The 25409-nt window shown below is 46.9% G+C and overlaps 1 protein-coding gene and 1 pseudogene across 16 annotated transcripts in view; both read left to right on the top strand.

The window, feature by feature from the left end:
• The window catches only part of Trerf1 (transcriptional regulating factor 1), a 223077-nt gene extending 206623 nt beyond the window's left edge, over positions 1-16454 (top strand). For 9 of the 16 annotated variants that reach the window (XM_076557706.1, XM_042266728.2, XM_042266727.2 and 6 more), the window contains 3 exons: positions 8247-8450; positions 10775-10986; positions 13885-16454. In XM_076557706.1, the coding sequence (XP_076413821.1) occupies positions 8247-8450; positions 10775-10986; positions 13885-14206 (738 nt within the window). In that variant the 3' untranslated portion in view covers positions 14207-16454. Of the gene's footprint in view, positions 1-8246; positions 8451-10738; positions 10987-13884 lie in introns of all 16 variants that reach the window. The other 7 variants (XM_042266730.2, XM_076557704.1, XM_042266723.2 and 4 more) reach the window with 1 other exon arrangement.
• A 6568-nt stretch (positions 16455-23022) lies between these two features.
• Positions 23023-25331, top strand: LOC143269949 (cohesin subunit SA-2 pseudogene; annotated as a pseudogene).
• The last annotated feature ends 78 nt before the right edge of the window (positions 25332-25409 follow it).

Genomic DNA, 25409 nt, shown 5'->3' with positions numbered 1-25409 from the left:
TTAGATTGACAAGTTCGTGTTAAGGGTCTGGGGGAGAATCTGGTGTCCTCTCTTCCGCACAGATAACGCAAAGGTCACCAGGCTATTAACCATGTCTGCTCCCAGCCTTCTGGGCGGATGACAAGTTATACGTCCCTTCTTTTGAAAAGACAGCCTTGTATGTTTAACATTCTCGGTTCCAGCGGTGCTTCTATGTGAGCAAGGGACCTCTGCGCCTCCCACAGTAGTGCGTCTCAGAAAGATGAAGCCATTGTGGGTTTGTGGCATTCTCTCTAAATCATGAACGGCAGGTGCTTCGACCTGTAGGTAGCACCAGGAAGTCTTAGCCACTGAAGAGCTACTGAGCGAGTGTGGATGATTCCAGTCCTTGTATCACCGTCCACTTGGGGCATCGCTCTCCTTTATTAGCAGACAATCCAGGGTCATCTTCATATTCTAAACCTAAGATGGAAGCTGAGTATGTGGCTCAGCTGGTAGACTGCCTGCCGGGCATACACAACGTCCTGGGTTCGAATCCCAGTACTAGATAATATTGGGTGTGGTGGCACTCACTTGTCATCCCAGCTCCCAGAAGGTGGTGACAGGGAGGATCAGAAGGTCTGGGTCAGTTTTGGTTACATAATTCATGGCTAGCCTGGGCTATATGAAAATCCATCTCAAAAACACTAAATAAAAATAAAATTTAAAAGTAAAGACCTGGGGCCCAGAGATGGCTTAGTGTGTAGAGGGCACCTTGCTGTTCCAGGACCTGAGTTTGGTTCCCAACGACGAAATGGGGAAGGCTCCCAACTTCACGGCACCCCAGCTCCAGGGGACCGGTTCCCTCTCCTAGACTCCTGTGACACCTGCTTTCATATGTACACATATTCATACACACACACACACACACACACACACACACACACACAAGGTAAATCTTTTGTAGCCAGGAGTAGTGGCACACAGCTTTAACCCCAGCACTCGGGAGGCAGAGGCAGGTGGATCTCAAAGTTTGAGGCCAGCCTGGTCTACAGAGCGAGATCCAGTACAGCCAGGCTATACAGAAACACCCTGCCTCAAAGAAACAAAATACATAAAGTCTGTCAGTCAGTCTTTTAAAATTTAATATATGAAACACGAAAGAAAGACAAAACAATACAGCATCCTGTAGTTCAGCCAACCAAAAGCAATTAGCTCCCACCGCATACAAACAATATGTGAGCTGGAAAGACTGCTCAGTGCTCTTGCCGAGGGCCTGGGTGTGGTTCCCTGAACTCCCATGTTGTCTCACAGCTGTCTGCAACTCCAGTCTCGGGATCCAGCGCCCTCTTCTGGCCTCCTCGAGCAGCAGGCACACACATGGTGCACACACAGGCAGAACACTCATGCATGTAACCATTTTTTATGCAGTTGAAGAAAGGCATTTATTGAGAATAAGGGAACACACACATGCAGCAGACACACAGAGACAAAGACCCTCTGCAAAGCAGAGGGGGACTCGGGAAGCCAAAAAAAAAATTCCTATTTTTTTTTTTCCTTAATGTTTAAACAGCAGTATGTGTGGGTGTCAACAGTCAAGATGCTAAATGGTGTCTGCCTTCTCTGTCCTCACCACTCACAGGACATAGTCTAGTTGGGGTGATGTCATGCTTACAATGACCGTGAATTCCAAGAGTATTTGAAGACAGTATGAGGTGAGAAGCAGAAAGTCTTAGATGCTGCAAAAGGATACTCAGCTTCATGGGCTGCAGGCCAGGAAGGGGGTTTGCCTGGGTCACTGAGCCATGCTGTCCACATGAGAGGAATCATAGGAGATGTCAATCTGAGACCTAGGATCTCACTCTCTGCTGAATTGGAAAGTGAGACAGATGATTTCAGTGATTTGGAAAGTCCCTTTTGTATCTGGAATATTCTAGACCATGTCAATGCTGTGTTTGGGACTAGGGAGATGTTTCAGTGGGTAAAGTGTTTGCCCTGAAAATATGAGGACCAGAGTTTGGGTCCATGGGACTCATGTAAATGTCTTACAAGCATGGCTACATAGCCATAATTCTAGTGTTGAGAACACTCAGAGATAGAGGACCCTGGAGCAGGCTAGCTAGCCAAACTAGCCACATCTGTGAGCTCTGGGATACACTGAGAGACTGCCTCAGTGGATATAGTGGAGAATGATAGAGGAAGGCTCCTCACCTCAGCCTCAGGCCTCCATACACATGTGCACACACACATACGACGCATGCACATGAGGGAAAAATCACATGATGTAGTCTGCTAAGAGAAAGTCATTTCTCGGGTTCTGGAGTAACAAGGGCCTAGGGCCAGTGCCCAGGGGAATACTTACAATGACACTCGCTAAGGAGTTGTCCAGTGGACGAACCGTTTTCTGAGACAGGAGTCACTGGTCCACAGTAGCATCTCTCTGTGAACTCCGGAGGGAGACGGGATGAGCAAAGAGATGCTGAGCAGAGACATGCTGTGGGAGAGACAGCATCATACAATGTGGAAGAGCCATCTTGGTCAGTGTACGATAATGGAGGGAAGGCCAGGCCACAGTGCAGCCTCCGATGAGGAAGAGAACTGGAGAAGGCACCACTCCTGCTGGCTCGGTGACAACAGGCCATCACTGGGCTGCATCCGTGACAACAGGCCATCACTGGGCTGCATCAGTGACAGCAAGCCATCACTGGGCTGCATCGGTGACAACAGGCCATCACTGGGCTGCGTCGGTGACAACAGGCCATCACTGGGCTGCACCGGTGACAGCAGGCCATCACTGGGCTGCATCGGTGACAACAGGCCATCACTGGGCTGCATCGGTGACAACAGGCCATCACTGGGCTGCACCGGTGACAGCAGGCCATCACTGGGCTGCATCGGTGACAACAGGCCATCACTGGGCTGCATCGGTGACAACAGGCCATCACTGGGCTGCATCAGTGACAACAGGCCATCACTAGGCTGCGTCGGTGACAACAGGCCATCACTGGGCTGCGTCGGTGACAACAGGCCATCACTGGGCTGCGTCGGTGACAACAGGCCATCACTGGGCTGCATTGGTGACAACAGGCCATCACTGGGCTGCACCAGTGACAACAGGCCATCACTGGGCTGCGTCGGTGACAACAGGCCATCACTAGACTGCGTCCTTGACAACAGGCCATCACTGGGCTGCGTCGGTGACAACAGGCCATCACTAGACTGCATCGGTGACAACAGGCCATCACTAGACTGCGTCGGTGACAACAGGCCATCACTGGGCTGCACCGGTGACAACAGGCCATCACTGGGCTGCATCGGTGACAACAGGCCATCACTGGGCTGCGTCCGTGGCATCCACACCCTCGTGCCTTAGATGTTCGGGGAAAGCAAAGGGCTTATGTGAAAAGATGACTCAGGCCCATGAAAGCAGTCTTTGTGTAAGACCTGAGTCGTAGCTCCAGCTTCCCCTTGGCTCTGTGACTACAGTCAACATTCTGAGCACCGATTGCCAAGTAGAAACGGGAACCTGGAAGGGCAGGGTCGTGTGCACATGGTCCTGTTCCTCGGTGTTTTGTCAGGGGCAAGGGAGGGGCCAGCAAAATGGCACAGCAGGTAAAGGTGCTTGCTGCCAAGCCTGGTGACCTGAGTTCAGTCCCTGGGACCACAAGATAGAGAACTCACTACTAAAAGTTGTTCTCTGACCTCAACATGTGGGACACACACACACACACACACACACACACACACACACACACACACACACACACACACGTAAATACTGAGAGGCAAGGGAGCATTTTCTCCCAGAGGAAGTACAAAGGGGCTCCCTGAGGGAGTCGTGGGGATGGTTGGGGTGGGCGCGCCATAGCCATAGCCATAGCCATAGCCATAGCCATAGTCACTGGCCCTTCCTCTCTTAGAGGAAGATCGGAGGAAAGTGTGCCTCCCACCTTGCTTTTTGAGTCTGGGTCTCCCTGGGATCCAGAACTAACTAGTGAGGTTAGGCTGGCTGTCAAGTGATCCCCTGTCTCCCCCTTCACAACTCTGGGATTACAGGCATATGCCACCATGCCAAACTTTTTTAGTGGATTCTGGGACTTGAACTCAGGTCCTCATGATTGCAAAGCAGAAACTTTACCAACTGAGCCGTCTTCCACACCCTCAATTCAGCGTCCTTGTCAAGCTGTGTGAGCTTAGGAATGACTTACCTGGCTGACTTCCTGATTTGCTTAAGAAAGAACTCTGTAGAGAGTTTTGGGAGAATCAGAAGTCTTATGGGGTGGGGGAAGGTGCCCTGATTGACACCACGCATTTAATACCGTGTCTTCATTCCTTCACTGCTGTCAGGAGCAGCCCTGACACTCAGACGTGTGTCTTTGGCAGATTCGGGTTGAAAGTCTGTATTTCAGTTTCCCTGTTTCTTGAAGTGCGGGTATAAAAGCGCCATCCTCCACAAGGAGCTCTCGGTATGCACAGTCCAGGTCGGGCGCCATGTTAAATATAGATCCTCGGGCTGGAGAGATGGCCCGGGGTTAAAAGTCCTTGCTGCTCTCGCAGAGGAGCTGGGTTTTATACCCAACACCCGCAGAGGGCTGCTCACAAATGTCTGTAACTCCAGGTACAGGGGGTCTAACACCCTCTTCTGGCTTCTGCAGGCATACACTCGCACAGACACACACACACACACACACACACACACACACACAATTATATCAGATAAAACTGTGTACACACATCTGTCTGTGTGTATCTCCTCCTTCCTCCCGTGGTTGCCGGATTCCCATCTGAAGTCCTTCTAAACGCTCCCGTCTGCAGTGCATCGTGAAATGGCTGACGTGTAGCTGCAGAGCGCTGCATGCTGGGTTTGGTCCTCCTGTCTTGTATCTCTGAGTCACTTTGTCTTGATGATAAATGTGTTGTGAACTTGTACAGATTGCCAAGTGAAGTAAAAGCCCATCTGGATTCCTGAAACATGCATAATCACCATACAGTTGAATTCAGTCTGTAGCTTTGTGGCTACATGAACCATGTCGTCAGAGTTCTTAAGCCAATAGATGGCATTGTACGACAAGTGTAATTATAGGTACCATGGAGCAAATGCCATTGTTGTCAAAAGTTTTATTATGAAGCATGTTTCATAAATGCCAAACTGGAGACCACAGTCCACTGAATAGCTTGAGACTATGAAGTCCCCATTCTTTGAAAGTAGGCGATCATGGTTTTCCCTGAGACTGGATTCGAAAGGTGGTAGATGCGTACAGAAAGAAGGCCACCCATGTAAAATCAGCCTGTGTTCTCCACTAACAAGGGGCCTTACTCTAGAAACTACTGCACAAGAGGTGCCGGGCCTGTGTCAGTTCACACTGACTACATAACCATTACTACGGGCGATGTGGTGATGGCACACGCCTTTAATCCCAGCACTCGGGAGGCAGAGCCAGGCGGATCTCTGTGAGTTCGAGGCCAGCCTGGGCTACTGAGCAAGATCCAGGACAGGCACCAAAACTACACAGAGAAACCCTGTCTCGAAAAACAAAAAACAAAAACAAAAAATCATTACCAACTGGTCAATTAACTGGCTGGAAACTGGCCATTTCTTACACATACCATGCTGATGCAACCTCTCGAATATACATCTACATGGTGTTACCCGTGACTGTCGCTGAAACAGGGAAAAGTGGTGACTGCCTCGGGTTGGCTGGTATTATCCCTGTCATTCTCCCACAGCCCTCCCCTAAATTAAAACCGGAGAGAGGCCACATAAGGTATTGTACCCTTGTAATCCCAGCACTCAGGAGGTAGAGGCACAAGTTGGTCTAGCTTGGAATACATAGTGAATTTTAGGCCAGTCCGGACTATGGAGTGATACTTTGTCTTAGAGGGGGTGAAAAGGAGGAGGAAGGAGGGGCTGGAGAGATGGCTCGGTGGCTAAGAGAAGACCTGAGTTTGATTCCTAGCACCTACATTGGGCACCTCACAATAGCCTTTAACCCCCAGCTCCAGGGTATCTGATGCCTCTAGCTGCCAAGGGCACCCACATGTACACACCCACATAAAGACATACACATAATTTAAAAATAAAAGTTAAAAAGCCAGGTGTGGTATCACACACCTCCAATTCCAGCACTTGGGAAGCAAAGGCAGGTGCATCTCTGTATTTTCAAAGCCAGCCTAGTCTACGTAGTAAGTTCTAGGCCAGCCAGAGTTATGTAGTGATGAGCCCTTGTCTGAAAAAATAAAAATAAAAATAAAAATAACACACGAGAGAGGAAACCTGCGGTTTCTGGATCCGGGGTACTGCTGTTCTCAGAAATCTTTATTCTTCTTGGAAATTCTTGCTTCTAGTTTCTGAGAATCAAAGGCTTGCCTCAAGCTGCCTGGCAAACTGGAGCTTGCCTGCTGTAAACAGTGGGTGTACAGGGAGGGCCTGGCAGAGGGTAAAGCAGCTGGGCACACCTTCTGTTTACTTGTTTGTACCATGGGATGACTGTTTACAGGCTCTTCCGTGGCATAATAAGTATGCAAGCCTCTTGTGAATGGTAAAAATCTAGCTAGAATGAAAATCTGTATCAGAGAATTCCTGTGTCCTGGTCCTCAGCCACTTCTGAGCATGCAGGAACCAGCCACCATCACTCTACCCCGGGAAGACAGAGCAGAGTCAGGTAGCTGCCCAGGCAGGAAGTAGATGAGAGTTTCTTAAAATCCTGTGTTTAGCCAGGCAAGGTGGTGCGCGTCTGTAATCCATCAAAGCCAATTTGGGCTACATAGTGAGACCTTGGCTGGGGGTGGGGTGAGGGGATGGGGATAGGCTATACTTAAAATTCCAGCACTTGAGAGGTAGAAATAGGAGAATCAGGAGTCAAGGGCAGCCTTGGTTACATAGTAAGTTCAAAGCCAGCCTGAGCTACATGAGACCCTGTCTAAAAAGGGATGAAAAAAAAATTGGAGAGATGGCTCATCATTGGTGCTGGGTAGTTACTATCTGTAACTCCATCTCCAAGGAATTGCCTGCTCTCTGGCCTCCTTAGGCACCTCATGCACATGGTGCACATAAACTAATGCAGGTGTAAACACATACACATAAATAAAAATAAATACATCTCCATTTTAAAATCAGATTAATCCCTGAATTCTTTCCCAGCCCTACCCACACCATACTTGCTACTTTAATGCCTTATTGTATGCGTATGAATGTTTTACCTGTATATGATGCCTCATGCCCACGGAGTTCAGAAGAAAGCTCAGAGCCTTGGAACCCTGCGGGTACTGGGAATTGAACCTGGGTCCTCAAAAGAGCAGCAAGTGCTCTTAACTGCTAAGTAATTCTCTAGCCCCCATCCCCACCAAAAGTTATTTTTATAAAAGATTTGTTTTATTACTTTATGTGTATGTGTTGTGGGCCTGAATGTGAATTCTCTGCATACATCACATTCCTGTGCGTGCCTGTAGAGGCCGCAAGAGAGCGTCATACACCCTCCAACTAGAGTTACGAGTAGTTGAGAGCCCTGAGAGCTGAACACTGGCCATCTGCAAGAGCAGTATTCACTCTTGACTGCTGAGCCATCTCTCCAGCCCTCATTTTATCTTATGTGGGTGTGTTTGTGTGTCTTTATAAATGTACGCCACATGTGTGCAGTGCCCAAGGAAGCCAGAAGAGGGCATCAGATCTCCTGGAGCTGGAGTTCTGGAGATTGTGACCTGTTGGACTTTGAGCTGGGAACTGAACTTAGAGCCTCTGAAAGAGCAGCAAGTGCTTTTAACAGGCAGTCCACTGCTCCAGTCCCTCCAGCTGATTTTCGAGACAGGGTCTCGCCATGAGACTGAGGTTTAACTTCTTGGCTAGATTGGCTGGACAGCAACCTAGAGGGACCCTGTTGTTTCTACCTCCCAGCGCTGGGGTTACACACACACACACACACACACACACACACACACACACGCACACACACACACACGCACAGCTTGTATCTGGGGACTGGGGCTGGGACTCAGTCCTCATGTTTGTGCAGGAAATGCTTACCCGCTGTGCTGGCTCCCACCACTAGCCAGGGCATCTTCACATCTCTACCCTCTGCCTGAGCATGATTTTCCTATGAGGGGTCATGGGGGGGGGGGCAAAGTGCAGGAGGGAGAGTGCTTGACCTCAGGATCCCAAGTGTCCAGAGACCAGCGCGACAGACCGTCACCTACCATAGGAAAAGAAGTGACAGCCCCAGTGTCCCGTGATTGTTGTCCACCACTAAAAATACCTTTTGGGGATATCACCTTCTTGCTTTTCTTAACACCAGACAAGTGAAGAGGAAGAAGAGGCAGAGGAGGAAGAGGAGGAGCCTGAGGAAGACAGGAAATCCATAAAAGAAGAGGAGAGTGAGGTGCCCAAGTCACCAGAGCCACCACCTGCCCCTGCCCTGGCTCCCACTGAGGGGCCACCCACGCAGGCCGTTGGCCAACCATCAGGCTCTTTCATCTGTGAAATGCCCAACTGTGGGGCTGTAAGTATCTGTATTGTCCCTGGCTCTGGGAGACGTGAGGGTCATGCAGCTGTGCCTAGTTCTAAGAGCAGTGGACATCTGGCAGAGGTCACGCCATGTAGCTATTACTTTCTTAATCAGCTGGGCCAGGGGAGAGTTGACTGTGTGTGTTCTCTGTGGAGCATGATGCAGCATGCTTGAGAACTTAGGGGGCTTGCAATCCCAGCCCTCCGGAGGAACTGAGACTTTGAGGCCGGCCTGCGGTATATAGTGAGACCTGGTCTCCAGGCAAAAAACCAGAAAAGGCTGCTGCCCTCGGGAAGTGTGTGATTGACAGCTCCACAGTGAGAGCAGGCCTCCAGAAGGTACGCTCGTGGGCTGTACGGTCTCCTGGTACCTCTCTGCAGGCCCTCGGACTATATGTCAGATTTATCTTGTCAACATGCATTTAAATTCCCCGGAAGAGCCTGCCAGGGTTTCCCTTTCCCAACACGGTGACTCTTAAAACCTAATGCACGTGTATAGACAAGTTCCAGGGTGTCACCCCCCAGATGAGGGTGCCCCTCCCTTCCCAGGAGCACGTTGTCCTCAGCACATCTTTGCTCGTCTAGTATAGAGTATGTTGAATGTTGTGTATGGAGTCTGCCGTTTAAAGAAAGTCTTTAAAATGTTTGCATCCTGGCTGGGCAGGTGGCGCACGCCTTTAGTCCAACACTCCGGAGGCAGAAGCAGGCTTCTCTGGTTTGAGGCAAGCCAGGACTACATAGTGAGACCCTGTCTCAAAATAAGTAAATGTTTATGTATCAATATGGAAAATTCATTTTATTTACATTTTTTTAAAAAAAAGGAAAAGGCTTTAAAAGAACAAAAGTGTAGACATCTTCGTTCACTTCTGTAGAGAACACGAGAACTGGCCAGCGGGTTGGCTGCTCATGGCCTGGCCTCTGCGCTGCATCTCTGCTGTTTGCCCAGATCGCTTCAGCTCTGAGCTAAGATGTGACTTTAAGTGAAAATGTTTCTTGGTAAATTTGTTCAGAAATTGGGTGTTTTTTCAATTCATGGTTTTTGGGGACAGTAAATGTTTGGTTTTGGGGTTGTTTGCCAAGCAGGGCAGAAAATCATCTTTTACGTTGCTTAATCAGACATACTCAGCAAGATAGGCATTCTTAATGACATTTCAAATCTCTTCAAGGACAGTGTGGTCACCCACTCCGTGCCTAACAACAGAGGCTGGGTTCAGTAAATCAGAAACAGACTTGTTTTTCTGTAATACGATAAAAAGGGCCCATGAGCAAAATGGAAAAAGGGGCTATAGGATTTAGGGATATGGATTATAGCCCTAGAATTCAGAGGTTCTGGACAGAGGATAATTTGGTCCTGTAAGGACTGGGAGGGTGGGACCCACGTCTGCTGGGAAGAGGCCACTAAACACCCGCTGTGCATGGGAAAGTCCCCAACTATCCAGCCCCTAGTATCCGTAATTCTTAGGCCAAGAAGCCCTGTTGTGTGTCAGTATTTGTAAAATTAGCCAGGCGTGTGGCAGACACCTGTGCTCCCAGCACTTGGGAGATGCTGGCAGGAAGATGAGTAATTAAGCTACACAGAGAGGCCAAGGCCGCCTGGATTGTAGATTGAGACTCAAAGTCTTCGGTCTGCATATTTCCGGCCAGGCATCATGATACACCAGCACTCAGGAGACAGAGGCAGGAGGGTTGGCTCATGTTTAAAAGCAGTCTGCTCTACATAGTAAGTCCCAGGACAGCCAGACCTGCAGAGTGACACCCTGTCCCCAAAACTATTAAGAAAACCTGGCCTCTTGTTTAATCCTTTTAAATTTTGGGGGTCTTAACCACGGCTTCTGCAGTGTGCTTGGGTTGCGGTGTAGCTCAGAGTGAGAGCATTCACCTAGCAAGTGCTCAGGTTCCATCCCCAGCATCACAGAAACCAACAAGAGTTAAAACAATGGGTTACCGAGGGAGGTTCCAGCTCCTCTCATTTTGCACATGGGGAGGACTTGAAAGCCAAGTAGGTTCAACAGCCTCTATTAGTTGCAACAGAGATAGAATTTAGAGCTAGACGCTGGGTCTCCTGACTTCGAGGCCATAGCTTTGTCCTTGGTGCTGAGCCACACTGCCTTGGGCTCAGGTTAGACCACTGAGGAAGTGTCATTGGCACAGAGTTTGTGGTTGGGGTATTAGAGCCTTGCTTTCTATGCCGCATGCCCAGGGTTTGCTTGTATGAACCGTGTGCTGTTTCATGTTTCACATGTTTTACCACCGAGTAACTAACAACCCTAATTTCCTTTTCAGGACTGTAGATGTCATGTGACTCCCTTTCTTCCCCAGGTGTTCAGCTCCCGACAGGCACTGAATGGCCATGCCCGCATCCATGGCGGCACCAACCAGGTGACCAAGACCCGAGGTGCTGTCCCCTCTGGGAAGCAGAAGCCAGGTGGCACCCAGAGTGGGTACTGCTCCGTAAAGAGTTCACCATCTCACAGCACCACCAGTGGAGAGACAGACCCCACCACTATCTTCCCCTGCAAAGAGTGTGGCAAGTAGGTACACGGGAACCAGGGATCGAACCCAGGGTCACAGTGAATGACTGTCCTGAGGGGGCTGTTTCTCCAACTAGGGGGGAAAAATACAGACTCTCAGGGCTCCCCTTGATACCAGCCATGAGATCTGCAGGTAGACCTTCTCACTACCTCTGTTCATGCCGCTGCCCGCAGCAGACATCACTAATCAATTACCACATTCTCTAACATCACATTAAGGCAAGGTGTCCTGTCCTTTGTATCATAATGATGCAAGCTGGCACAGTGAGTTGATTAGAGTCCGTTCACGTCCCCTCACGTATAACTTAAAACAACAGCTAAGGAAGGAAGCTAACAGTAGGAGGGGATGTTAACAGCTCCATCACATACTTCATGTGTGTGACCTCGCTTAATCCTCCCAGGGAAAAACTCCGTCCAAGCCAAGTTGTTTTCATGCTTGTTTTATAAATGAAGATTTGAAGCCAGGTAAAATGACTTGTCTCAAGTCACACTGCCAGGAAAGCAGAGCTATGTCCAGATGCAGAGCCTGGCTTCCCCATGCTGCTCCAGCCTTCGGCTTTGTTTTGCCTAGCTACTTTACCAAGAGCCAAGCTAGTGGTAAAATACATGGCTCCTTCCCAGTTTCCTTCCCAGTGAGTCTGAGAACCCTCAAGGCCACAGCATCATCATAGCTTAGAGGCCATTAGGGGCCTTGCTATGTTTCTCTTTATAATCTCAAGGGTCTCAAACACAAGCAGTGGAGAGATACCTACCAGTGCCTCCGAAACTGTCAGGAAGATGTTCCTAGTACCTAAGTGAGGCCAGTGGGGACCTCTGTGTCCATGGCCTCATAGACTGTGTCGGGTGGGCTGGAGAGCTGGCTTAGCAGTTGGGGGCACTGGCTGCTCTTCCGGAGGACCTGGGTCTGCTCATGGATGGTAACTAACAACCATCTGTAGCTCCAGTTCCAAATCTGATGCCCTCCTCTAGCATCCATGGGTGTTGCACACATGCAGTGCACAGAATTACATGCAGCCAAACGCCCATTCTCATAAAATAACAATAAAATAAAAAGGATAATTGTGATATTTAAAGGCCGGGTGGTAGTGGCGCATGCCTTTAAATCCCTGCACTTGGGAGGCAGAGAGAGGAGAATCTCTATGAGTTTGAGGCCAGCCTGGTCTACAAAGCAAGATCCAGGACAGGCACCAAAACTACACAGAGAAACTCTGTCTTGAAAAACAAACAAAACAAAAAAAAAGTGGGTATAAAGCATGTGAGCCTTGCAATTAGAATGGGTCCCATCTCAGGAAGTCTCACTGTGTGTACAGATGTGCGTACATTTGGACAGGGGTGCTTGCCGCTCAAAAGCATGCAGTGAGCGGTTTTCTCTTGTCTTGCCTTTATGTTACTTGAGATCTTTTCTTTCTGTTTGACTTTCTTTGGTATTAGTGTGTGTATGCCCGTTGTACATGTCAGGACATGTGGGAGGCCAGGGGACAGTTCTGTGTAGTCCGTTCTCTCCTGCCATCTTTATGTGGGTCCTAGGGCTCGAACTCAAGGTGGTCGGGCTTTCTCAGCAAACACTTGTACCAGCTGAGCCGCTCACCTGCCTCTTTTCCTATCAAAAGTTCGAGTAAGACCTTACGAAAACTCGAAATGCTTGCTGGGGTTCTCCAGTCAGGACTAACACTGAGCAAGTTCATAGACAGCCTCCTGCTGCTGCTCATGTTCCCTTCCAGCATGTCCAGATAGAAGTCCTCAACCTGGTGGGCGGTTGGCTGGTTAGCTTGGGAGAGTCACATCATCGTATTTATGCTACTCTTTCTCCGTAAACACAGGCTCCTATCTGGACTAGCTGCCTGAAAATGGCTAGACAGCAAATCATACAGAATGTACAGGCCATGCTGTCTCAACACCTCGTCCCCACCGTATCCCAAAAGCAGTAGGGAAAATCAGCAGACAGGCACAGCGGTGTGCCAGTGGCTAGAATAAAAAGGCTGGACCCTTGATCTAAACAATCGGCATCCTTTTATCCAGGGTTGTGGGCACCATTGACATTTTGCATGATTCCTTGCCTGGAGGAAAAGGGCAGGCCTTTAAAATAAGACATTTAACAGCGTCCTTGGCCTTTTTGTGGTGCTAGACAGACACCTTCCAACTCAGATACAGCAATCAAATATGTCTCCAGACACTGCCAGATGTTTCCCGGGAGGGCGCAGCCTCTCCTGGCTGAGACCCACTTCCATTCTAAAGAAAACAGTATGAAATGATGATAATTCTGATGGCCCAGAGGGGTCTGCAGCAAACAGGAGTGGTAGATGGGGCTTGGCAGCCCAGCACAAGAAAGCCTGAAGAAAGGCCATTGGAATCGGCCGCACAGGGTTACTGGTTCAATGAGGTTGGAGTCGAAGGGTCACGAGCCTCACTGGAAAGAGCAGAATGAAGAAGGGGTCCATCAGGTGTGTGTGGACATGTCCTTCCTTAGTGGACTTTGACTGGAAGAAGAGGCCCAGGAGCCACGGGTAGGAGAGATGGCCTGTTATTTGTGGTAGGACCATCAGAACTCATCAGCAGGATTTGGGGTTCTCCAGTGTAGAGGGTGCTGTTAGTGATGGGAACAGGAGGTGGCCATAGGAGAAGCAAGAGCGCCTGCTGGACTGAGACTAGCCGGACAGGACAGCCCAGAGGTCTCCATCAGCACAGGGAGGAGGAGACAGGACTCAGCATCAGTGATTTCCTGTCCCCATTCTTCTTCCTAATAATGCCCAGAGAGATGGCTGGGCACAGCAGGAGGAAGCCACCCCAAACCAGACCTGCAGCCTGCAGCCCCCCGGCCCTGCAGGAAAGGGTGATCTTTATCAGCAGGAACTCAGCTCTCCCCAGAGTCTCACAAGCTGCTCTCTGCCTCCTTTTCAGAGTCTTCTTCAAGATCAAAAGCCGGAACGCACACATGAAGACTCACCGGCAGCAGGAAGAGCAGCAGAGGCAGAAGGCTCAGAAGGCGGCTTTTGCGGCTGAAATGGCAGCCACCATCGAGAGGACTACTGGGCCGGTGGGGGCACCTGAGCTGCTGCCCCTGGACCAGCTGAGTCTGATGAAGCCGGTCAAGGACGTGGACATCCTGGACGACGATGTGGTCCAGCAGTTAGGGGCCATGGATGAGGCCGAGGTGGTGGGCACGGATCTTCTCCTGGACGACCAAGATTCGGTTTTGCTTCAGGGTGATACAGAACTCTAAGCCCCTGTTCATCACCTAGAGACACAGAAGCCACGGCCTCCACCTTCATCAGTCAGGAAAACCCGGACTTCCTGCTCCTTTTAAACCCTTTTAAACTACCTGTTTAAAAAGCGGTCCTTTTCTTCAGGTTAAGGGAGGGGAAAAATCCAGTTCTTTTCTCTTTTACCTTATTTTAAATTGTTTTTGTTGGGGGTTGGGGGGAATAAAAAATTGGCATAACTATCTTTAAGAGGTGTCTCATCTGGGCTGTGTTCTCACGAGGCCGTTTCCCGCGGGGATGAACCTCACGTGCGTGTTGCTTTGCTCTCAGATGTCAGCCACCCTGGTTGCCTTTTATCTCCAAACTTGCTCTGTGTGTGTGTGTGTGTGTGTGTGTGTGTGTGCATGTGAGCGTGTCTGTGCATGTGTGTGTATGTGCGTATGTGCGTGTGTGCGTGCGCGCGCGCGCGCATGCATATGTGTGTATGTGTGTATAGGAAGCAGGTTACCCCATTCATGCTGGGACTTTAGGCCATGTTTTCCCATCAAGAATTATTTTTATTTTGCTCTGACCTGCTAGAAAGCATTCTTTTGGGTCAGAAGAACCTATTTCTTTCTTTTCTTTTCTTTTCTTTTTTTTCAACATGGTTCCTGGCCAGTGGAGTTCTGAACTTACTTTGCGCCACTTGAACATACTGTGAAACCTTTTCACTCCGATTTGCTCTCAATTGTGTGTGCTGGACTGAGGTTTGCCAAGATGTCGGCTGCAGAGAGGTGGTTTCCTAACACAGAGAAGTGGCAGATGTAATGGAAACGGCTTAGAAAGCCAACAAAAAATGGGCTCCGATTCAAGTTCGCTACGATGCTTGCATTCAAATCCTGAATGTATTCGTTACAAGTCACTTACCAAAGCGATTGTGGACTTCTCTAAGCTACATGACTCTGCTCTGCCCCTGACAGCAGGGGGCGCCATTTGTACTTGAAGGCAATAAACCTGTAATCCTTCAGAAATGTCCTTGCCCAGGCTTTTGGGCTCAGCTGGGCTGACCCCCTCCCACTGTTAATGCACAGAGTGGAACCTGCCCTGGTACAGAGGCGCTCCTGTGAGCCCCCTTTCTGTGTTCATGCCCTGTGGCCTCCAGGCCAGATGTCTTCAGGCCGTAACCCTCCTTGAGTAGACGAGCTCCCCAGTACTGTGTAAGTGTGGCTGTCACGCTGGGCCACTGTGCTGGCCCATGATCAGCTTGGCATTAGAGAGGGGGGAGGGGGCTGGACATCCTTCACATGGGAATCTACAAAACCATTTGGCACATACTCGGGGCCAGGGCACCGTGGCCCACCACAGCCCCCGCTCAGGCAGTGGCTTCCGAGTCTCAGGAAAGCCACAAACAGAAGACTGTTTTCAGATTCTTTCCCTTTCCATCATTGTTTTTAGAACAATCTTGAGGTCCTTTCTAGGTGAAGGTAGGGGGTGTGTTTTCTTTGCTATTGTTTCAAAGGGTTATTGTAGCCTGTGTATGATCTCAGAAGTGTTGAGTTAAAACCTGCCTGGGCATCGTACACAGGCTTCCTTTCAAAACCATCCAGCTGCCACTCGGCGGCAGACCGCAAGGCCCCATCTGCCTTTACGTCTGGAAAAGCGTAGTCACGTGAAAGAGCAAATGCCCAGACAGCTTTAGGAAGTCCATGCACTCCTTCTGCTTGGGGATTTGTCCAATTTGAATCCTTAGAAATAAACTGACCTGCCACCACCAATATCCAATGCATAATGTAATTTTGATTTTTCCATGCAGTATAGCATAAGGAATATTTTGACTTGAAATAACCAAAGAACTCCTCCTTAATGAGACAGTTCACATACCTGAGTTAGTGTTTCCTGGCTATCAATTTATAGAGAATTGACTTCTATTAAAATATTGCACTTTTTTTTTTCTGGAAATGATTCTACCTGCATGTGCGTGATGTGTTTTACCTGCACCCCACCTCACCCAGCCCCAAAGAACTTTTCTTCCTAATGGTTAATGTCTTCACATGGCTCCTGCTTGACGCAATGGTTTTTCAGTAATGAACTTAGACTCCCTTTGAGAAAGCTTGTACATAAAAAGTTAACAGATATATTTTATGGAAAAACCCATCTTATTTTCAAATATATTTAACTGCTGTTATATTTTATTAGAGGAAGGTTGTAAATATTTTCTAGGAGTTCTATTGTAAAGAAAAGTATTTTTGAAAAAAATTAATGTAATAAAAAGGAAACCGTTTTTAACTAGTGGCTGTGACTGCTTCCTGCCCGGCTTCTGCCCCGTCCTGTCCTCAGCCAGTGACTTGCATGCCTTCACAGCAGGATGTAATTCAGGTTTTCACTGTTCGAAGTTGACATCGTAGTTTCCAATGTGCTTAACTGTATGTTCCTGGAATGCCGCTCCCTCGGTTCACAGCAGACGCTGTGTGTAATCTACTTATGGTCTTTCTTTTGTAATGTGTGTATTTTTAATAAGGATTTTATGTAACATTTTGGCAAAAACAAAAAATGAAGAGGACAGTATTTTCTATGAATTTTATAATAACATTTTGCTAAAAATGTCTCTTCCTAGGTCAGTTTTTGTTAAGGTGAACCAAAAGTCTTATTTTCCAGGGGTTTAAAAAAATAAAGTTTGAAGCTGGAAAGCAAAGTACTATTTAAACATCATATGTAACAAATGAATAAAGATGTTTTATAGACCTGTCCTTAAAAGGTGCATTCCTTAAATTAAAATAATAATGATGGTGATCTGAAGTGTCCTATGCTACCCCTGACCTGGACGGTAAGCGTTGCCCTGTCTGGAGCATCCTACACTGTCCCCTGTCCTGAACGGTAAGCGTTGCCCTGTCTGGAGCATCCTACACTGTCCCCTGTCCTGGATGGAAGCTTGTGCTGTTTCTGTTTTGGTTTCTTTTCTTAAATGATCACAGTGCATTTGCAGAAGAGGAACAGGAGGCTATTGAGAAAGTTCCAGAAACCTGACCATTCCCACAGATGGCCATTCACCCGGTAGACGTAAAACCAAATACACAGTAGTCACATTTGTTTGTGAAAACCTGACTCAGTGTTTGAGCTGCCCTGAAATAAACTCACCTTTTGGAGTCTCACTCGCTCGCTCATTCCTTCTTTTGGCCACACACAGCTGGACACGGGGTCAGTGCTGGCTCTGCTGGCTCGTCTGTGGATGACTTCTGTGGACAGTGGGTTTAGTCTGCTGGTCAGATACTGTTCTCATTAAGGGCTCCTGCCTGGGAAAACAAGGACTGACCTTGGCTCCTCGGGCAATAGATGAGCCACTTGAAGACGTGCCAACCTCTGAACCGAAGTATTCAATCTCAGCCCTTGGAAAGCAGAGGCAGGCAGATCCCTGAGAGTTTGAGGCCAGCCTGGTCTACATAGTGAGTTCCACGTCAGCAAGGGCCACACAGTGAGACCGTCTACCCACCCACCACCCACCCCTCCCACCCCACCCCTCACTCTCCACCCCTCACTCCCCACCCCTCACTCCCCACCCCCCCAACCCCCACCCCCCGCCACACACACACACACAAAGCAAGCAAGAAAGGAAATCTTAACTGTAAGTCCTCAACAACACCTGTGTCCACCGTGGTTGATTTGCATTTTAATACGAATTTCCAAAATTTTATACGCATTTACTTTTTAGTAGTCAGCAGCAAACTTGAGAAAAAATTTGAAAATCTGTGTTTTATACAGTTTTCCCTAAGTGAAGCTTTCTCATTCAACATCTTGGTCTTCTAAGCCCCCTCTTTTAACTTGAATTTCAATCGTTCTTTTAGATGATCCTATATAAAATAAAACAGCTGATCTAGATGCAGAACACATACAGCGAGGATTACAGCTGAGGAGGCTTCTAGAGGCCAAGATTCCAGTTCCACCACCGCACTCACTCGGTCTCCTCATGAGTCGCTCTGTCCTGGACACTGTGGAATGCAGGAATGCTAAGATGGCCGGGTGCTGATTCCTTCACTCAGAACTGAATACTGAACAAGGCATCTGGGGGGCCGATCCACTTAGCCACTGGACGAGCAAAGTGCAGACGTTATCCAGGAACTGCCTCACACACACCTCCGGGGTCAGTTATAGCCAGCACTCCACAGGCACCGGTAAAGCTTCTCTGTTCTCCCAGGTACACTCTGTCTAAGAAAGAGCGCCCAGTCTTTTTAGAATGAAAGTCAAATTTGAATTCAGCAAGGTTCATCTTCCCCAGGCACAGCCAGTCAGCTGAGATGTATGTTCTAAGAAACCGGATGGGTTTTTAAATTAAAATATAATTAGGAAGACATTTTAAGGAATTGAGCAATACATCCATAAGAGAAACAGACATGATCTATGGATCACAGATATCTCTACATAAAAGAACTATAAAATAATATTTGGGGAAAATAAAATTAATAATTCTAAACAACAAAAGCTCTAGAGAGGTGGATTGCTTCCCTTATGCAAGAGAGGCAGAGTTGAGTACGGATGTGCTTGCCTATGATCCTAGTGCCTGGAAGGTGGAAGTACTAAGGTCAGGAGTTCAAGACCAGCATCGGCTACAGAGCAAGTTCCAGGCCAGCCTGGGCTACACACGACTCTCTCTCAAAAAGAGATGGTGGGATGGCTCAGCAGACAAGGGGCCTAACGACCTGAGTCGGATCCCTGGATCCCAGAGTGGGAAGAGAGAACCAACTTCTGAGAGTTATACTCTGACCTCCAGGACATGACACTCAGGAGGCACACACACACAGAGTGTACACATACATACATGCATGCATGCATAAAGGGAGAGAATGAATCTTTTGAAGGGGGCTCTCTTCAAAAACAGAGCAATTGAAACAGTCAAAATAGGATGGAACCCAGATTTGCTTACTCCTGCTTTCTGGGCCGAAAGCAAGGTGCCCTTGCAGGAACTCTCTAGAACTGCTCCTCTCAGCGGGGTGAGATGTTTCAAAGTTCCGGCTGTAGGAAAGGGAACTGTAGTATCTGCCCAGCTTCAGAACGCTGCTGGTGCCCACACAGCATGCTCCCAGGGTCCTGTCTATACCCGGAGTTTCCAGACTCACCTGCTGCCTGTGGCCTAAAGAAACCAATGAGCAGAGACAAGAATTGAATCTTTAAAACTACACTTCATCCAGAGAGCTGCCAAGCAGACTGTGGACTAACAGCCTAAAAACTGACCTGAAGTCTCATCTCTTACCAGCAGATCATATGGGGGAGCAAAGGTATGTTGTCAGTTGTTTTTTCCTCTTTGGACTCTTTACTCTTTTGGGGGCCTGCCACCCAGCTCCCAAATCATGACACAGGGGCTTATTATTCCTTGTAAATGCCCAGCCTTCGCTTGGCTTGTTTCTAGCCAGCTTTTCTTACATTATCCCATCTACCTTTTGCCTCTGGGCTTTTTCCTTTCCTTCTGTAATCTTTCACTCTTACTCTGTGGCTGGCCCCTTCTTTTCTCGCTCTTTGATCTCTCTTCCTCCTCCCTCTTTTTCTCCTTCTGTTTATTCTCTCTCCTGCCAGCCCATCCTTGCTATTGGCCATTCAGCTCTTTATTAGACCATCAGGTGTTTTAGACAGGCAAAGCTTCACAGAGTTAAACAAATGCAACATAAAAGAATACAACACATCTTTGCATCATTAAACAAAAGCTCCACAGAATAAACAAATGTGACACATCTTAAAATAATATTCCATAACAAAAGCAGTCTGTAGTGGATGGCTGTTCTATGACCTTGAAGCCCTGCCCCTAGAGATACAGCAGGTAACTGCCCTACCTGCCTATGACCTTGAAGTACATGCCCCTGGGGCATGGCCTTGAGGAGACCCTTAAGATCTGAGATGTACATAGGCCTCTCTCTTCGCTCCCGCATGGAACTTAGATGCTGGGACAGTCTCAGGTGCAGAAGAACAGCGTGGGACCTTGCCTCACATTTTCCAGGACTCTGCGACAATCCCTCTGTTCTGTCTTGTGAGTTTTCCTTTCTTAATAAATCTCTTAGCCCTTTAAGCAGACTCTGTGAATTTCTCGCTATAGCTGTCTGTCATTTGGAGGTCAGTCTCTCCCCTCTGGGCAGTGATTGGCCAGGTCTCTGAGATTTGAGGTGTCTGTGCCTCTCATTGTCACCCCCGTGCACTCCTCCCTCACTCCATGGATCTTTGGCCCCAAACTCTGCTTGAAACCCTGAATGTAGAGGCCACCAAGATGACTCAACAGGTAAAGGTTCTTTCTGCCAAGCCTGGAGACCTGAGTTCAATTCCCCAGGACCCAGAAAACCACTTCCCAAAAGTTCTCTGACTTACACACACACACACACACACACACACACACACACACACACACACACACAATTAATAAATAAAATATGTTGGGGGGGAACCATGAATCTGGTTAGTGTCTGTCCGTATCAAACCTCCTCCAGGGACATGGGGCTGGGAGGAAGAGTTAACTGGACGAAGCACACCGTGTGTGTGTGTGTGTGTGTGTGTGTGTGTGTGTGTGTGTGTGTGTGTGCCAACTCCTTTTTGCAACATGCAATACAAGTGTGTGTTTTGCACAGGATATGAAAGTGGCTGACCCTGCCGTGCCAGCTCTGCTGCTGGCAAAACCTGGCCTTTTCCTTTATAGTGGGTGCTGGACAAGCTAAAGTCATCTGAGAGGAGGGAACCTTGATTAAGAAAACTTCTCCCTAAGATTCAGCGGTAGACAAGCCTATAGGGCGTTTTCTTAATTAGTGATTGATGTGGGGGGGCCCAGGACATTGTGGGTGGGGTTACCCTTGGGCTGGTGGTCCTGGGTTCTATAAGAAAGCAGACTGAGCAGGCCATGAGGAGCAGGCCAGGAAGCAGCTCCTCTCCATGGTTGTACTGCTGCATCAGCTCCTGCCTCCAGGTTCCCGGCCTGCTTGAGTTCCTAGCCTGACTTCCTTTGATGATGAACTGTCATATGGAAGTGTGAGCCAAAAAAATCTTTTGATCCCCCCACTTTGCTTTGGTCATGGTGTTTTGTGAAAGCAATAGAAACCCTGACTTAGACATGGTGACTCCCACCTTGTCCTGGCTAATTGCACAAGGTTCACACTTGCCCCTGAGGCATTACACTGAAATACAGTTTATGACTTATGACATGACTTAGATGAGGAGAATGAGGGGATCTCAGTAAATCCCCACATTTGAGCACAGACGTGGAGAAATCTGAGGAACCAAAGGCAGCTGCGATGGCCATTTGTAGAGTCCTGAGAAAGCTGAATCTCAGCTGAGAGAGCCCATCAAGAGAAAGGCCAAGGCCTCTGAGGAGTGGAGGGCATCCAGTCCTAAGGCTGCATAAAGCACATCTCTCTGGTTCCATTTAGCAGATCATGCCACCAAGTCAATAAAACACAACTCCCTTTTCTTTGTGAAGTGGGGTGTAGTGGGGGTGGGTACCTTCAGTCCTCTCCTCCCAAAGAGACAACAAAAGCTGATCATCATCACAGACAGACCAGCCCACTGCACAGGGTAGAGCAGGCCTTGAACCAGGATTGTGAAGATGATTATGGGTTCAGTTGTAACTCCTCATCTGACCTCGACCAATTCAACTAGTCTCCGTGCCTCAGTTTCCCCACCTAAAAATTAAGATACAATTATTTTCGTGAGGATGAGATTGATTAGGTACCTAAGTGAAAGTCATTACCATCATTAAGGGTGTGGCACACTCACCTAGCTGAGACCACCCAGAAGGACAGGAGACTGGCAGAAGAGCCATCAGGGAAGGGCCACACAGAGCCATGGATGCAAAGTTTAGAAGTAGCAGGGAGATGAAGGTTGGGGTACTGTCAGAACAGACTACTGGCTGAGAGAGACCACCCTGAATGTCATGATTTAGAGAGAGCCTAATTCTGAGGAGGCCGCTGGGTTGCCTGTCGAGGTAGGACATAGCCAAGTCCAGCCAAGCACTAATGAAGATTCTGTTTCCATATTGAGGCATGGAAATACCCCCGCATAGCCAGCCTGGGGAGTAGAAAGTGGTTCATACTCTTAGATCTTTCATCCCTTTGTACCATCTGGACCAAAGCATTCTACTCTGGGCTTAGTTTTCTTGACTGCTGAATGAGGCAACCAATACCTACTTGGGGAGACAAGACTTTACATTGGCATGGTGCTTTCTTGAGATACTATCTGTCCTCATTAAGTTGATCCTCATTCATCTCCCCAACAACCTCTTAAGACTCAGGATGTAGAAGAAATCTATGTGACAAATGATGGCATTTATCATGTGGCAGGTATTGTACTAAACACTATGCCAGCATCTTATTTAATCTTCTACTATAAGAACACTCTATCCTCTCATCTCTACTTGGCATATGAGAAAATGCGTTCAGAGTAGGGAAGACATTTGAACAAGTCGCCCAGCTAAATAGAAACCAGAGCTCCTAACTGTAGAGTTTTCCAATATGTTGAATTGCATGTGAAGACATTTTGAAAAACAAAGCTTAAAATTTTCCATTAATAAACCAAGCATTCCAGTTGGTGTGAAGAAAGTTTAAGAATAAAATGGCTTTTGCAACAAGGTAGAATGTTAGAATTTGGACTCAGTAGTAGCAGTAAATTTCTTTCCAAGCATGTGTTTCGTTGTGTTTTGTCTCCAACCAAACTGAAACAGGATTTTAGGATAAACAGCATTTAGATAGAACTTGGTAACTGGATAGGGGCTGAAGCCAGTTTACCCAAACCACAAAAGCGACACGCCCATTCAAAAACGTAAATGAATGAGTTAATAATAGACAAGCAAATAAAGTCGAAATTAAAAAAAAAAAATCAAAGAACCACGTCTCTTACTGCGTTTAAAGAAACAAATGAGGGTATTTTGTCAGATATGCCAACATTACTTGACCAACGTAAATACTACTGTTAAGGAGCAGGCCTTCACTATTCTGTGTGATATTTTGATGATCTTCAGTCATCAGATTATGTCTGGAGGGCGAGACATGTTAGAACCATTAGTTTATACTCCTGATTCTTCATTGCAGTCTGAGTTGCTCAGCTTTATTTTGGATCATGTCTTCATTGAACAGGATGATGATAGTAATAGTGCAGATGGTCAGCAAGAGGATGAGGCCAGTAAAATTGAAGCTTTGCACAAGAGGAGAAATTTACTTGCAGCATTTTGTAAGCTAATTGTATATACTGTGGTGGAGATGAATACAGCTGCAGATATCTTCAAGCAGTATATGAAGTATTATAATGATTATGGAGATATCATCAAAGAAACCATGAGTAAAACGAGGCAAATTGACAAAATTCAGTGTGCTAAGACCCTTATTCTCAGTTTGCAACAGCTTTTTAATGAGATGATACAAGAGAATGGCTACAATTTTGATAGATCATCGTCAACATTTAGTGGCATAAAAGAACTTGCTCGACGTTTTGCTTTGACTTTTGGACTTGACCAACTGAAAACAAGAGAAGCCATTGCCATGCTTCACAAAGATGGCATAGAGTTTGCTTTTAAGGAGCCTAATCCACAAGGGGAGAGCCATCCACCTTTAAATTTGGCATTTCTTGATATTCTCAGTGAATTTTCTTCTAAACTGCTCCGACAAGATAAAAGAACAGTGTATGTTTATTTGGAAAAGTTCATGACCTTCCAGATGTCACTCCGAAGAGAAGATGTATGGCTTCCTCTGATGTCTTACCGAAATTCTTTGCTAGCTGGTGGTGATGATGATACCATGTCAGTCATTAGTGGGATGAGCAGTCGGGGGTCAACTGTACGGAGTAAAAAATCAAAACCATCTACAGGAAAACGGAAAGTGGTTGAAGGCATGCAACTTGCGCTCCCTGAAGAAAGCAGTAGTAGTGACAGTATGTGGTTAAGCAGAGAGCAAACACTGCATACCCCTGTTATGATGCAGACACCACAGCTCACCTCCACTATTATGAGAGAACCGAAAAGATTACGGCCTGAGGATAGCTTCATGAGTGTCTATCCAATGCAGACAGAGCACCATCAAACTCCTCTTGATTATAATCGGCGTGGTACAAGCCTAATGGAAGATGATGAAGAGCCAATTGTTGAAGATGTTATGATGTCCTCAGAAGGAAGAATTGAGGATCTTAATGAGGGAATGGACTTTGACACCATGGATATAGACTTGCCACCATCAAAGAATAGACGGGAGAGAACAGAACTGAAGCCTGATTTCTTTGATCCAGCCTCAATTATGGATGAATCAGTTCTTGGGGTGTCAATGTTTTAATACCAGTACACATTTAAATCTGTGGTGAAGTCATTTTCTAAGTGGAAGAGGAAATTTTAAAATAAAGTGTGGTAGATACAGTGAAATTCTGTACAGATTTTTCTCTAAGGAGAATATAACATGCTTATGCTTACCAAGATGAAGTGCATTGAGGGGCAGTTTTGTTTGCCTGAAAAAAGTAAAGGACAAGTAAACAATTTGATGATAAGCTACAATTTTTCTTAGAAAGTAAATATTTTATTTATGCGCTGTTAGTTGGCTTTTAAATGAATTATTTCATGCTTTTTTAAAAAAAATATAACAATCTGAAGAAGTATTTGGTACAGATAAGAATCTTCTCACATTTATTTACTGGTTGTACTAAATAATGATGACCTCTGCTGGATTTCTGTTTACATCCATGAAACAAAAGTTAAGGATGGATTTATTCCCTGACCCCGAAATTGTAGGATAGAATTGTTTTTAGCATTCAAAATTTAAATGCTTAAAACATCAATCAACAAAACTTTGTTTTAAATGTTGTAATTGTGGAAAAAAGTTAAACTTATAAGCAGAACTTTTACAATTTTTTCATCTAAAATGTATTTTAAGATATTTTTAAAATCCAAGAGCTTCTGTATACTTTTCAGAAATATCCAGATGCAGTGAACTGCCAGAAGGTAGCCAGTCTCAACCATGCTTATCCCATATCAGCCCTGAAAGTTTGCTTGTCCTTTAAGATAAAAATGTAATGTTGTGATATTCCTTCCAGTAGTGCCACTGTATTTTGTCTCCAAATAAAAGAAGCTTATTGTAGTATGTTTGCAGAAAAATTCTAAACAAAAATTATACAGCTTATTAGAGTGTGGGAATAGGGATCTAAATTTTAAATAAAATTATATATATATATATATATATATAAAAAAAAAAAAAAAAAGAACCACATCTCTGTGGTTGTTTCAGTGCGGGAACACCAGGAGACTCTCTC

This window comes from Peromyscus maniculatus, chromosome 21 (assembly GCF_049852395.1).
Source record: "Peromyscus maniculatus bairdii isolate BWxNUB_F1_BW_parent chromosome 21, HU_Pman_BW_mat_3.1, whole genome shotgun sequence".
In the NCBI taxonomy this organism is placed as follows: domain Eukaryota; kingdom Metazoa; phylum Chordata; class Mammalia; order Rodentia; family Cricetidae; genus Peromyscus; species Peromyscus maniculatus.
This window is presented reverse-complemented; position numbering and strand designations above follow the sequence as displayed.